Source organism: Papio anubis, chromosome 2, assembly GCF_008728515.1.
Source record: "Papio anubis isolate 15944 chromosome 2, Panubis1.0, whole genome shotgun sequence".
NCBI classification, from domain to species: Eukaryota; Metazoa; Chordata; class Mammalia; order Primates; family Cercopithecidae; genus Papio; species Papio anubis.
The window spans coordinates 94,889,752-94,905,034 of NC_044977.1; the positions used below are offsets into that span (position 1 = coordinate 94,889,752).

At 43.1% G+C, this 15,283-nt stretch overlaps 1 protein-coding gene across 1 annotated transcript in view; it reads right to left on the bottom strand.

Annotated features, from left to right (window-relative positions):
* Window positions 1–4,081: 4,081 nt before the first annotated feature.
* SACM1L (SAC1 like phosphatidylinositide phosphatase) overlaps window positions 4,082–15,283 on the bottom strand; it is a 55,551-nt gene continuing 44,349 nt past the window's right edge. Inside the window, exons 14-20 of the mRNA XM_031663412.1 lie at window positions 14,617–14,755; window positions 12,327–12,396; window positions 12,140–12,212; window positions 11,324–11,417; window positions 11,114–11,206; window positions 10,341–10,398; window positions 4,082–5,963 (exon numbers count right to left, since the gene is read on the bottom strand). Coding sequence (XP_031519272.1) covers window positions 5,827–5,963; window positions 10,341–10,398; window positions 11,114–11,206; window positions 11,324–11,417; window positions 12,140–12,212; window positions 12,327–12,396; window positions 14,617–14,755 — 664 coding nt within the window. The 3' untranslated portion in view covers window positions 4,082–5,826. The remainder of the gene's footprint in view (window positions 5,964–10,340; window positions 10,399–11,113; window positions 11,207–11,323; window positions 11,418–12,139; window positions 12,213–12,326; window positions 12,397–14,616; window positions 14,756–15,283) is intronic.

Sequence of the window (15,283 nt, forward strand, 5' to 3'; positions counted from 1 at the left end):
TTGTGAGGCTTCCCCAGCCACTTGGAACTGTAAGTCCAATTAAACCTCTTTCTTTTGTAAATTCCTCAGTCTTGTGTATGTCTTTATCAGCAGCGTGAAAACGAACTAATATACCTGCCAACAACGAGAGTGATCTTTAAAATGGATCCTGCTCCAGCTGAACCTTGACTGGCGCCTGTGGGAGACCCTGAAATGGGGGACAGAGCTAAATCATGCCCAAATTCCTGACCTACAGGAACTGTGAGATGATAAATACGAATAAATATGGGTTGCTTTAAGCCAGTAAGTTTTGGAGTAATTTGTTATGCAGTGATAGATGCACTGAGGTCATTCAGAGCTGGAACGTATCTCACATCCCTTGCAGTCCCTGGTTTGGAGTACAAGGACACCTCATTAATTCTCAAATTAATGACCAAATTTTGAAATTATTTCACTAGGAAACTGGAAAAATGAATTATGGGAAGAAAATATTTTAAATATTTAATTTATCCTGATATATATATATATTCTCAAGATATATACACATATATATATATATTTTTTCTGATCCACTGTCAGAAAACAACTGTTAATACAGAGAACCCACATTACTCCAAAAGTGCTCCATATTTCAGCTAGAGAGAGAGAGAGAGAACGAGAGTGAGCACATGGGCATAAGAGCAAGCCATTTCCAAGGAATTTCATCTCACTTCCCACGAGTGAGGGTCCTCCTAATGTTACGGGATCTTTGGGGTGTTGGTTTTCTGGCTGGAAACCTCTGTGGCCAGTGGTGCCTTTGCCCGAGTTTTGTTCAAGCCTGCTGGGCTCGTTCCACCCACTCAGCCTGCCTGGCTGAGCTCGGCTTACACTACGGGCCTGGATCCCATGCCTGCCAAGGGCAAGTCAGGTATGGAGCAGCAAGGGGTGTGTAAGCATGGGGTCCAACCACTGCCAGTTAGACATACCAGCTGCTGCAGAGAAGCGGGCAGCTCCAAGTGCTGGCATGGGTGCGGGCTCTCTGCAAGGCTGCAGCTGGACCAGGCATGCACTGCAAACAGCTTCCACGGCTGCCAGTGCCCAAGACAGTGGTGCCCAGTAGCCTAAAGATGCTAGGAACTGCATGGCCCCAAAGAGGGAGTCACAGCCCTGACTCACTGAACTCCCAGGTCTGGGTTCCTCGAAGGGCTGCAGATCTTCTCTCCTTCTCTTCGTGTGCAATGTGGTGAGCAAGGGGTTTAATTAATAAGCCCTGTTTGTGTTATAGCTCTTAGCCCTGTTTGTGTTATAGCTCTTTTTTTTTTTTTTTTTTTTTTTTTTTTAATGAGACGGAGTCTCACTCTGTCGCCCAGGCTGGAGTGCAGTGGCACACGGTCTCTGCTCACTGCACGCTCTGCCTCCCGGGTTCACGCCATCCTCCTGCCTCAGCCTCCCGAGTAGCTGGGACTGCAGGTGCCTGCCACCACATCCGGCTAATTTTTTGTATTTTTAGTAGAGATGGGGTTTCAACGTGTTAGTCAGGATGGTCTAGATCTCCTGACCTTGTGATCTGCCCGCCTCGGCCTCCCAAAGTGCTGGGATTACAGGCGTGAGCCACCGCGCTGGGCCATGTTATAGCTCTTTTAGCCTCACCATTTGGCGGGTCCTGAGTTCTTGTCCTGTGGCCAGGAAGAATGAAGTATGTGCACAGATGTGGATGAGCAAGACAAAGAGGAGCTTTATCAAGTGATAGAACAGCTCAGAGGAGACCTGCAGGGAGTAGCTCCTTTCTGCAGCCAGGGTGTTCCGATGAGTGTTCAGCTCCTAGCAGAGAGGGTAGCTCCTTTCTCCAGGCGGGTCATCCCAACAAGTGTTCAGCTATCAGCAGAGAGGGTAGCTCTTCTCCGCAGCTGGTTGTCCCATTGTCTCTGCTCTGCTTTGGCTGAGCCCAGGGCCTTTATGGGCCTCAGAAGGGAGAAATTGCATGCCAATTGGCCCATGGGCGGCCATAGGTGGGACCAGAAAAGGCACAAGTTCCCATTCCAGTCAGGTCCACGGAACTGGCAGCCCAGTCCCCAGCCTCCAGGCTGTCCTTGGCCTGAAGGTGGGGCCTCACCAGGGACCCGCCCCCTTCTGCCCAGGAGCCCGTCTGCCTCCTGCAGCCATCCATGGTGCCCAGACTGCTTGCACCAAGGGGCACCTGCAGGTCAGCACCAAGACACCCTTAGCCTACCCTTCAGTTTCCCCTCCCCTCCACCAGTGCTTGTTGATGCCCAAAGTCCAGAGGGGTCGACGTGGCAGGGGATGGCGTTTCAGTGTTGCCCCAAGTGTGCACACACGCTGCTGAGCTGTGACAATGCCCGGCTTCAGCCCCAACCCCACTCTGAGATCTGGCTCCTGAGGATGCAGAGTGCAGAGACACCCAGGTCCTGTGCCTGGGAAAGCGAGTCTCCCACTTGCTCCATGGAATGTGCAGGCAGCTCTGGCCACGCCTCCTCACAGTCTGGGGTGGGGGTTCCGGTTCCTTGCTGGGGGCCATGCTGGCATCTGAAGCAGGGGGGACGTCACCACAAGTTCTTCCCGTGGTCCCAGTGCTCAGAGGTGGCCTGGTGCTCCCCCTTGCCTGGCTCACAGCCCTGCCCAGCAGGGGTGCCTCCAGGAGCAGCCTGCAGGCCCTGGGCCTGGTTCTAGGGAGCATCAGGCTCAGAGGTCACCCCGCTGTGGGGCAGACCCTGGGGATCCGGCCCTGGGAAGCCCTGCGCAGAGCCTCCTCCCAAGGCGCAGGAATCCGGCACCAGTCAGCAGGGAGGGTGCAGTGGCCATGCCACTGGCTGGGTCCCCAAAGTGAGCACCACTCCCACTTCCCACTCCAGGCCCCCAAAGGACAGCCCCAGCTCCGCGCCCCAGGCGTGGTCCCCGTGCCTCATGTGCAAGCGTGGCACCACCCCAGGCCCAGCTCCGCCTGTGACCCCTCTCTGCCTGCGCCTTCATACACAACTACGCTGCTCCCCCATCGGCAGGCAACTCAGCCTGGCCCCACTGCGGCAGCCCCCAGGAGGACAGGTTCCAGGGGGATCCCTGCGGCAGGCTCCGGGGACTGTCCACCTCCTCCCCACGCCATCCCGGCAACAGCAAGCAACAGTGGTGGAAACATGGATCAGGGTCCAGAGCAGTGGTGGCTCCGGGCCTGGAGGCAGGACCCACTCAGCCATACAGGGGTGGGGGCGGTGCAGTCGGCTGCCGCAGGGACACAGGGCACAGGGAACATGAGGCACAGGGGTCTCACCATCATTACTGCTGCCCCTGCAGCCCCTCCTGCCATCACCACTCACATCTCCCTGCCAAGGCCGGCACAATGGCAGCAGCCACTTCAGACAGCCCACTGCTGCCATCACTAGGTACCAATGTGTTCACATCACTATTTCCCTCATGCTGACACCTTCCTGTGGAGGTGTCATTTTCTAACAAGCAATATTTTCCCACATCAGCTGGGATTCATAGCATTTTGAAAAACAAATTACAATTTGAAGGTGGGGGACACCTTTTTATAGACATTACACTTAAGTATTTCCCTGGGTTTCTCTGTAACTAAAAAAAATAACTATAAGGAGACACAAAATTTCTTAAGTGATCGTAACTGGAAAGCAAGATTGCAGAAGCTACTGATTTGCTTGCTTACTCGAATTTTTCTATGATGATCATGCATTGCTTTGTGTATTAGTTTGTTTTCACACTGCTGTAAAGAACTACCTGAGACTGGGTAACATATAAAGAAAAGAGGTTTGACTCACAGTTCTGCATGGCTGGGGAGGCCTCACAAAACTTACCATCATGGCAGAAGGTGAAGGGGAAGCAAAGCACGTCTTACATGGTGGCAGGAGAGCGAGCGAGCGAGGGGGTAAATGCCAAACACTTTTAAACCATCAGACCTCGTGAGAACTGATGAGAATGGCATGGGGGAAACCATCCCCCATGATCCAACTACTTCCCACCAGGTACAATTTAAGATGAGATTTGGGTGGGTGGGGACACAGAGCCAAACCGTATCACTCTGCATGATTTTTAATATTCTAAGATCAAAAAGAAAAACATCACTTTCAAAGTACATGGATGATACCAACAGTAGTTAGAAAAGAATATGACATTTTATTTTCACTTATGGACATACAGTACATGAATTTAGAAATAAAATCGTCGCAGGATTCTGAAATACTGATACCTTAAGATCTAACACACTGATTAGTCCATTCCCTACAAAGCAGCCACATTAGCAGCTCAGATTTGGTCTTTGTTGTAGTTGTTGACATTAAGTTCTTTAAGTGAAATGCCCAGCAGCATTTAAATAATATTTTACAGCAGACATGAACTAAGTTTCAATATTCCATCTTTGGAACACATTATGCTTATTTACATGTTAACAGGTGGCTATATTTACTTACCCTATTGTGAGTTTAATGACTGATTTTAAGCTACAAAGGGTTTTCCAGCTATTATTTCCTTTAGAGTTTCTAAAAGTAACAACTTGTATCAATGTTTTACAAAAGATAATGATGAAAAAAAGGTAATGCTGAAATAAAGGCGCTTTTAGAAATATTTAAGGACAACATAAGGTATTAATATTGGAAAAAAACTGTACATATTTTCAAGCACAACACTGAAATACTGTAGCAGTGTTTAACTGAATTGTTTTAAAATAGTGGTAATTATACTACCTTACATACTGTTCTAATATTTAAATCTCTTAATTACAATTTGAATATACAATCTGACTTACAATTAGAACTATGCACAGTTTCCGAAGCATATTTTTCAGGTTTGTTTTTGCACATAAATTAATGTTTAAGTTGGTCCTTGATTTGGAGAACTGTAACTACCTGGAAGCACTAAGTTTTAGACACATTTATTGACAGCCAACAAAATCCTTGACAGAGTGAGAAGCATCAAGAGTACCATGCGTGGAAAAGCAGCTGTTGCCCCCCAAGTGCAATATGAAATCTAGAACAAGACCCTCTCAGAGGCCTGCATGTCTCAATGACTGACCCTCAAAGAAACCAAAATGTACAGGAGGAAGTAGCTGACCAGTCATGGGCATCTTCCACACTGGGGCAATCTTTAAAACAGAGGTGGCTTTGGACCTCTAGCATAAGAGATAGACTTTACATTCTTTGATTTTATTTACACTTTTTTAAAAAGATAAAGTATATCTGAATTCTCTCATCACATCTAAACTGCTGGTGCACTGGCAGCTCAAGCTGATTAAAGTCATGAGGCAGCCCACCAGAGACTTTAAAAGAACCCCAGACCACATCCCCTCCTCTTTCCTATCATGAAGTCACAGACTGTCTCATCAAACTACTTGATGTCTGTAAGAGACTTACATTTTATAAACACAGTTAGCTTATTACTGAACTTTTAAGAAAAGTCCAAAGATGTGTGGAAAAGTATGCCTGCTAACAGTGACTGCTTCTACAAGGACAATAATGAAACTGAGCTACAAAAATAATTTTACTGTTTTAAATAATGAAAGGAGCTAGGTTTTTAAAATATATTACTTATTCTGCAACAGCTGATTAAACTGACAATCAATAGAATCCAATGAACAGATTCAGCTTCCATTCTGCAAGCTGAATTCAGGTTATATTTTAATTACAGAATAGCTTCAAATTATAAATCTAACTGTCCCAATAGCAAAGAGACCATCAAGGCAGTAACATCAGATCAATTCTGTCATCATCCTGCACGGAGCACAAGATGTGCTTTTGGATAAAGGCATTAAAAAGACCTTGGGCTGATGTGGAAAGCGGGTCAGTAAAGACTCCAGTTCTGCACAATGGAATCTTCCAAGCCAAGCCGCTTTCCACAAATACAAATTCAGTCTATCTTTTCCTTCTGGACCAGTCTGGGAGCATCAACAAAATCTTTGCCATTGTAAAGAATGATAAAAAATGTTCCAATGCTTGCAACTCCCCAGAAGAGCACATAGGCCAGTGTTTCTGTCCAAGTGTCACCTGTTGATATTAAGAAACAAAAAGCTAAATAAGGCATTTGTTGATATCAGACCCAGTTTTCAGCTGTTTAGCACATTTTGGCAACATTAAAGTTTACTAGCACATTCACAGCAAAAATATAAGAACCTCTTAATTAAGGTTTAAACCGGTGGTTCTCAAACCCTGGCTAGTACCAGAATCTTCTGCAGGGCTTGATAAAGCATCAACTGTTGAGCCCCAAGAATCTGCATTCCAGCAAGTTCCTAGTTCCCAGGTGATGCTGATGCTACCGATCAAGAGGCTACACTTTGAGAACCACTGGACTAAACGATTTCATATATTATACAAATAATAATCACTTTTAGTATATTTTAATAATACAAAAAACTATTGTTTAATTTATAGTTCTGTAACAGATATGAGCTATTATCAAAATACCTGCACAAAAAATTTTAATATTCATAAGTTATGAATACCAAACATAAGTTATCCAAAACTTTTCTGAAGTTATATATATTTTGTAGGGTATTTTTTGCACATACATAAATATATAAAACAAAAGTCAGTAACATTTGCTTTAGAGATGGGGTCTTGCTGTGTTGCCCAGGCTACAGTGCAGTGGCTATTCACAAGCACGATTCCACTACTGATCAGCACGAAAGTTTTGTCTTGCTGTTTCCGACCTGTACTGGTTCACCATTCCTTAGGCAACCTGGTGATCTCCTGCTCAAAGAGGTCACCATATTGATGCTGAACTTAGTGCGGACATCCGATCAGCATAGCACACTACAGACCAGAACTCCTGGGCTCAACTGATCCTCCCGTTTCAGCCTCCTGAGTAGCTGGGACTATAGGCACACACCACAGCACCCAGCCAATAACATATTTGAATGACATATTTAGCCCAACTCTGCTGATACGCATTTTCCAAAGTCCGAAGTTCATAAAGGTTAGCAGCAGGCCAATGGGCAAAGATCTACTTTGTTTTACTCCTTGAATAGCGGAACCTAGAGAATAGCTTCTCTCTCTGCAACAGTACTGGCCTCATCTGCAGACGGAGGAACACATACAGGGAATAACGGCCAGTGAGAGAGCACACCAGGGAAGAAACCAGTCTCCAGACTCTTTCCTAACAAGCCCTCAGAGATCATGCTACATTTGTTTTCTATTCTCTTTGAAAACCACAGCAGGAGCTAGAAATCAGATATCGCCACACCCAAATGTCACAAAGTTCGTTATAACAATTAACTGACATGAGATGTTACTATCCACAGCATCCAATCTCTTTTTATGCAAAATATACTCGAATTTGCATAACTGCTAATTTTCATGGCTCTGAGTTTTAAAATTCTTCTTGGACAAAAAAAGGGCAGTTCCTTATTGGCCACTCTGCTGGACACACCCTAAAGGAATCATCCATTTTATTCAGGCAGAGCCCTTGGTCTTGACTTTCCTGCCTCTCCAGAGGTTCTTTAGGTAAATGTGGGTATAGTCAGAACAACAAAATTAACTAATTTAACAGTACAGTGGCTCCCCAAAAATGGCATCCACTGGGTATGTTTTCAGGAAAGAAGGCAGAGGATCTAGAGAGGAAATGAGAGCAGGGCTGGCCGCTGAAGAACCTGCACATGCTGCCTCTTCCTTCCTGCCCCAAAACCCGCAGTCACGTCCCGGGCAATGCCTATGTCTCAACCTGTTTTTGTATTGTAAGGTAAGAATGGTTTTTACATTTTTAAATGGTTATAAACACAAAAACAAAGAATATGCAGCAGAGACCACACACCATCCATAAAGGCAAAAATATTTACTACCTGCTCTTTACAGAAAAATTTTGCTAACTATAATACTAGTAAGATGGCTCTTTCCCCCTACTCAACATTTCAGCATTTAGTCAAAACTACATCACAACTGTCTACAGGGCTGAGCACTGAGAGGAATACCGAGACGAACAGGTAACTGAGCCTCCCTATCAAAAAGGTGACAGAATTAGTGGTGGTGGTGGAGTAAGAGTCCTTAATTTAGCAAACATTTACTGAGGGTTTACTATATCCTGGACAAAGCAATGAGTAAGACACAGACCCTCAAAAAGTTGCTGATCCAGTGAAAAAGACAAACAAGTATGCAAATCATTACCATCCAAAAACAAATACACACTGGGTATGTCAGGTACACCAAAGAGGTATACTACCTCTGAAAAATAACTCCCTATGTATTAAGGAGGTTAAAAGAGGAAAGTGCTGGGAGAGAGGACCAGGAGTGCTGTGGAAATTCAGATAGAAGGTGAAGACTTCCGTGTGGGAGAGACACTCTGTGAGAGGGAAGCGTATGAATGGTGCCCTGAGGATGGTGGAATTCAGACAGGCAAGAAGAGGATGAAGGCTGGAAGGTGCCTTTTCTTTCAGAGTGACTAGGATTGCACCTCCAAGGTACAATACACCAAGTCTCAGACTTAAACCTCCAAAATACAGGACATTACTCAAAAGAGAATAAAGAATACATTCTTCACACTTTAATCTTAAATGCTTTATTAACTCAGTAACATAGCAAAATATTAGGAGAAAAAAGAAAACCAGTAAAGACCTTGTCCACTCAGGTTCTTAGGCAATTTTACTCTCAACCTATTAAAATTTAATGATAAGTAATATCTTAATCCATTAACATTTATTTGAGTTGGTTAGACTATACATTCTATAAATGGAATACTTTGCAGCCATTAGCAATTAAGAACATGGGAAAACATACTGCTCAGTGAAAAAAAGCAGATAATGAAAATATGTATCTCACCTCTGAAAAAAATCAGAGACACTTATAAATATTAAAACATCAAAATGTTAAGAGTGGTGAGCTTCTCTCTCAAAGGTATTGAAAGAACACAAAGATAGATGTGTACCCGACCCCACCCTGCTACACCCTTTTGTTCTGCTCTCTAATCTTTGCACATACCAGAGATTTCGTAAGTTCTGTGAGTACCTGTTTTTCTGCACGTACCAGAGATTTTGTTTTGCACATACCAGAGATTTTGTAAGTTCTGAGGCAAGGTCACAAGACGTGTTTAAGTAAGATAAAACTCTTGCTGCCATAAACCTGCTCTCCCGCCTCAAAGGTTGAACCGAAATATCAGAAATGGCGGGAACCAATCATAGTTAGCCAAATCGCCTTGTTCAAACACTAGCCAATCATATATCTGATTTGTATAATAACTCTATGCCCACTTTTCTTAGACTATATAACACTGCTCGGAGCTCAGTGGGGGAGCTCTCCTGCCCGTCTCGTTTCGCGAGCGAGGGAGAGTTCCAGGTTAGAACCTGTAATAAAGATCCTTGCTGCTTAGCTTTGACTCTGGACTCTGGTGGTCTTCTTTGGGGAATAAACGGTCTGGGCATAACAGTATGATGATAAATAATATTTTCTCCTTTTCTGCCTACGTGTGTTTTCTGTAATTACTATGTAATACTTTGGTAATGTGAAAGGAAAATAAAATCTCAGGACTCCAAATTTACTATGCCAAAGAGAAAAGTTAAACTTGGGAACTGAGTCTCACAAAACTACCCTCCTTTTGTTCCTAAGTAGACAGCTGCAAAGATAGTTGGCCACATATCCTCCCAGATGGCCACCCTCACAAACTGTCACAAGCAAATTCCATGTGGGCCCCAAAATCTTTACCCTAAAAGACAGTCCTGTCGAATCTCCCTCACCCTGACATTGTAAATTAACAGTTTATTTTCACAGGTAAGGGACAAAGACTAGAAAATCATTCCTCCACCCACCCCAAAACAAATGCAGATTTGACTTCTCCCTCTACTCTACCTTTACTTTGTCTTACATAAAACACAGATTTACTGAGCGGGCGATGAATGCATAATTGACTGTTCCTCTACCCTCTCCTTTCACATGTAATGTGGATTCAGTGAGTGCTAATCAAAGCCTCACAAGAATGTGACCATTTATCTCACTACCTACCCTCCCCTTTTGTTTCCATTCCTCCTTCCCCTCCTGTACACCGTTTCACCATTTAATACTGAAGTCCTCAAAACCCTCTTTGGAAAAAGCACAAGATACTGATCCTACCGTAGCTTGTGTCTCTTTTTCCTGGGCAGGTTCTCAACCTTGGTAACTTAAGCCTCTGAACTGAGACCTGTCTCAGATACTTATTGGTTCACAGTAATAAGAAAAACATGTTTTTGAAATCTGAGGTTTAAAAAAAACCCATCAAACTACTAGGTATGTTATTTTTCTTCCTGTCACATCTAATGACTAATTTCATCTACTCCACTTTACCCATTAAATTTAATAGGGAAACATCAAGTGTTCAGTGAACTCAAAAACTTAAGATGTTGTAAAAGAAAGGTCAACATTTTAACTAAGAAACAAATGGAAGAATGTGTGGAGCTGACTTACCAGCCATCAGCAAACAGATAATGCACATTGAAAAGGCAACAACCATGATAATAGGCAACTGGAAAAGACAACAGAAAGAGATAATCATTTAAGAATGCTAACCAATGGCTGCAAAATCAGTTGTGCATGCATTGCTTGGGAAAAGAAAAAACCTCATCTGTCAACTAATACACACAGTATCTTTTGTCAACAAAACATTATTATTTATGGGTTCAATCACAACTGCCCTAGACTTTAGATGGGGAAAGTGGTAAGATCGGAAGAAGCATGCTTTTGCTCCAAGCCAAAGAGTGCTAAATGGAAGGAGGATGCCCAGATGAGAACCTAGAACACTAGGTCTCCCTTCCATTCCAGGGCACTTGATCCACTGGAAAGAAAATCCAAAGAGGCTCTTGCAGAGTCTGGTGAACGGAGAAGTCAAAAAGGAGAGAAGCATCAAAAATAAACCTTGCCTTCCATGTAACAAGTTTGTCTCTGGCAATTCCCTCAATGTAAAAGAACTGAAGTTTTCCTGAAATGAGAAACCTTCCACTTTCCCTTTGCTTATGTGACATCACACGAAAAGCATGTGTGAGACACACTGAGGAAAAGAAAACAAATGCTCCACAGTTACTGTACTCCTCAGCCTGACCTCTTTGGAAAACTTAAGTATTTATATTTCATGTAATGAAATATAAACAACATATAACGTTTTAAATTAAGAAGACTGAAACCATCTATACCTTCAGACACAATGCTTTTAAAAACTTGAAAAATACAAAATGGTTTCTTACAGCCAGGAATTTCCAATCCCTTGGAACACTTAAAGGACTATGAGATTCTAATTCATCCACTGAATAGTTTCCAAGAAATAAGTCTATGGAATCCTAGAACAGAAAGGAAGAAATTAGTAACTCACCAAACTCAGTGTGAGATAACATTAGTGATGAACGATGCAAAGAGACAACCGCCTAATGCCAGGAAAGCATCAAATACAAACTTACTTGTCTAAATCCATCGGAAAAGTTGTTCTTATAATATCGTATCATTGAGTTCCAGCCATCCATTATAAGTCCCAAATGAGTTCTCTTTCCAGTTCTGGTTAAAGAGGTTAAATTTTAAGTTACAGGTTTGTACCTGAATTCTCACACTGTTTTATGGTCAATAAGCATAAGGTATAGAAATGAGTGACAGATTTTAAAAACTATCGCTGAAGATATAGATACTTCACAAAAGAAATCACTTGTAGGTCCAAGAAATACCTATTTTCTTTCTAAAATATTACCAAAGGAGGCACAAAGAAACACACTAATTCCAGTTGCAAAGACAAGAAATATGAAGAGAAATACATAGCCCAGGTTAAGTGGTAGGACACAGCAAAGCAGAGACTAGAAATCTTATTCTGCTCCCAGGGAATCCACACAGCAGAAAAAGAGCCACCGCATGCATAATACATTCAAAATGTTCTAATTCCTCATTACTCAGTGTGATCTTTGAAAGCAGCATCAGCATCACCTGGGTGCTTTTTAGAGGCACATCTCAAGACTGGTGCTTCAGGTACACAGTAAGGTCTGAGAAGCACTGTGGAGCGGTGGCTCTCACCCCTCCCCAAGTATCAGAATCTCCCAGGGTGGCTAAGAACACACCAGAACCTGGGCCTCATCTCCCAGAAATCCTGACTCCACAGGTCTCAAGTGAAGCCCAGACGCTGGAGATTTGCTGCTGTTGCTGCTGTTGTCTGAGAGCTGCCCAGGTGATTTTTAAAAGCTCCAGGACTGTGAACTACTGATGTGGAACGCTATTTTAAAAGCACGGCTTGCCTGGTAAAGTCAGTCTTCAAGGCACCAGTTCCCGCATATTGCTTGGCACAGGCATTTGCGTTGTCAGCCCAGGCTGTAGAAAAAAGTGAATACAGCTGATAACGATTAAGATGACAAAGTTCTAAATCCAGAATATTAATTTATTTCAAAATTTGAGCAACTTTTCTATATTAAAGAAATGACCTACCATTTTTGTAAATCTTCTCAAATTCATCTTGTTCTTCAAGCTTTTGTCCCACATGCAAAACTCCTAGTCTCTGGAATAAAAACCACACCCAGATTTATGTGTAATAGATTTTAGCAGACATGATTTAGGAAGAAAAAGCAGTCCCCAAATTGTATCTCATGGTTCCTGGTTGCTGGATGCAGGCCAGAAGTGTCTGTTGTCTACAGGGAGCCCCAGCTTGCAGCAGCCGTCTCCTGCCCAGGGCAGACTGCAAAGCCTCTCCTGAGGGCACCTTTGCCTTGCAGCTCCCGCACTCCCTTGAAGGACAGCAGCAGGACTATATTCAGAGAGTGTGTCAGGAGGGAGAGTGAAAGCAGCTGTAGGATTCCAGCTGCTACTTCCTCCCTCTCACCCCTAATCTTCCACTGCTTCTACCCCCTTGAGATCCCCTCATATGCATCATCCTTCAACTTCTTCACCCCTGAGTCACCCCAACCTTACCCTCTGTCCCAGGGACCTTTGAGAATCTGATGAATGCCACCTAATCTACCTCCCCAAAAATACACACACACACACAGACCTTCACAAAGAATATCCCGGGGTTGCTGGGCCCCCTGAATCCCTTCTATGGACTCCGCTTTGGAGACCACGAACCACAGATGAGGGGTCCCCACATTGTCTCAGACCATCACCTCTGAGAACCACTATCTTCATTGCTTACCTCAGATGACACCTCATCTCCACCTCAGAAGGAGTTATTCCCACCCTCAGACACAGCACAGGAGCCACCTTGGTGACCTTTAGCTGGGTAAGAACTCTGCCTTCACTGGCGGACGTGGAGAGGCACAAGTAGATAGCCCCTACACTAGCAGGCAAAGCTGCTGGCGAGGCTCCTGCCCCCACTCTCTGAAGGTTGGTTAAGTTTCATAATACTACATATAGCATGTAAAATTGTAAAATATGGATTGCAGAACCTAGTCAAGTAAGTTTTGGTTAATCAGCCATGGAACCAAACCATTCCTAATATTGTTTCTATTAAAAAATACACTCAGAAGACCTTCCAACAGACAAGGACATAGCACAATACAAACTACAGACTATTCCAACAGGGACAGCACTCCTCTAGCAGGTGCGACTTTAAGATTCACGAAGCATTCATTCTGAAGGGGGTATTTTACCTCCATAATTTCTTTCTCGGTATCATACAATTGTCGAAATAAAGTTGAATGCTTACTAATTCCCTGAACAGGAAACCATGTGGTATGCATTTTGTCTGCCCCTCACAACAAATGCCAATGTGATTTAGAAATTGGGGCTCTACGTCTTTTTCATTCCAAATATACACAGAAGAAAAAAACTATTTTTCTCATCAGCATAGTCTAGTGATAAAGCAAAGCTGTGTCAGAAACTTTTTACTTTGGAGTCAATATCCCTTGCTAGTAATAAGAGAAAGATAAATAGAAACAATCTTGAGGTGCTACTTTTGTACTAATGAAATAGAAAAAAAAGAGGCTAGACACAGTGGCTCAAGCCTATAATCCCAGCACTTTGGGAGCTGAGGCAGGTAGACGGCTTGAGCCCAGGGCTTTGAGACCAACTTAGGCAACATGGTGAAACTCTGTCTCTACAAAAAATACAAAAATTAGCCAGGCGTGGTGACACACGCCTGTAGCCCCAGCTTTGTGGGAGGCTGAGTAGGTATGATGGTTTGAACCCAGGAGGCAGCGGTTGCAGCAAGCCGAGATTGCGCCACTGCACTCCAGCCTGGGCAACAGAGCCAGACCCCGTCTCAAGGAAAAACAAAAAAAATTAAAATTAAAATATCAAATGCTGGAAAAAGTTCAATGAAATGGATTTACTTATTCATTGCTGGTGTCAGTGTAAACTGGAATGACCCTCTTGGAAAATAATATATGTATTCTCTTTAACCCAGTAATTCTACTTCTAGGAATTACCATGAAGGAAATAATTCCAGTTAATAATAACATATACAGATGCATTCTCTACAGTGTTATTTATAAACTAAAAATGTAGCAATCTGAATGGCTTAGTAAATTACAGCACAACAATACAACCATCAGAAACTGTGATTACATAAATGCTAAGGGAAAATGGCAAAAGTGAAAACTGTGCATACATAGACTGACCATAGTTATGGAAAATGTGACATCCATGGGCAAGACACAAAAATAAAAAGAGCTGGGTTAGGGTGGGGGCAATGTGAATATTTTATGTTACTGGGTTTTGAAGATGATGTTTAATTTTCTGCTGTGTTGTTTTTCAATTAAAAAAAAAAAAAAAGCATTCGCACCTGAAGTTGGGCCTGAAGTGAACGACGAGCTAACAAACTCTGGATCACATTGGTTCTATCTAGACAATCCATGCAATTGCTTCGGAACACGCCTTCCTGGTTTGCCACCACCTGGCCAGCAGAGTCCACTAGAAAATAACTAAAACATATTTGTATAAACACTCTCATACCAAAGAGGTCAGATTTACTAAGGACTTAACTCTTACAACATGGGTCTCATTTCAGTGACGTTATTGAAAACTGTAAATTAAAAGGTCAGATAGGAATGTGTAGTCAGGCATATGTGATTATCCTAGACCAAAAATAAGTCTAAATGGCTGAGGCAAAACAGTCCCCCATCCAAAATATGGCTGAAGATTAGAGATCATCTCACCCCAAAGACGTGAAAAGTAGAGTTAAGAGTATTAAAAAGGTGGTTGTGCAAATCGATCATGTTTCCCAAAGCCAGATGAGGGTTTCCTCTAACATTATTATTCCAACTATATCCCTGGATATCAGGGTTTTATGATTCATATACTATCTTTAGAATCCTCTGGGTTGCTTGTGAAAAAAGATTCCTGGCCTTGAGATCAACTGAATCAGAATCTCTGAGGCAAGGACTGAACATTTTGCATTAAAAATACTTTTAGCTGGGCGTGGTGGCGCATGCCTGTAATCCCAGCTACTT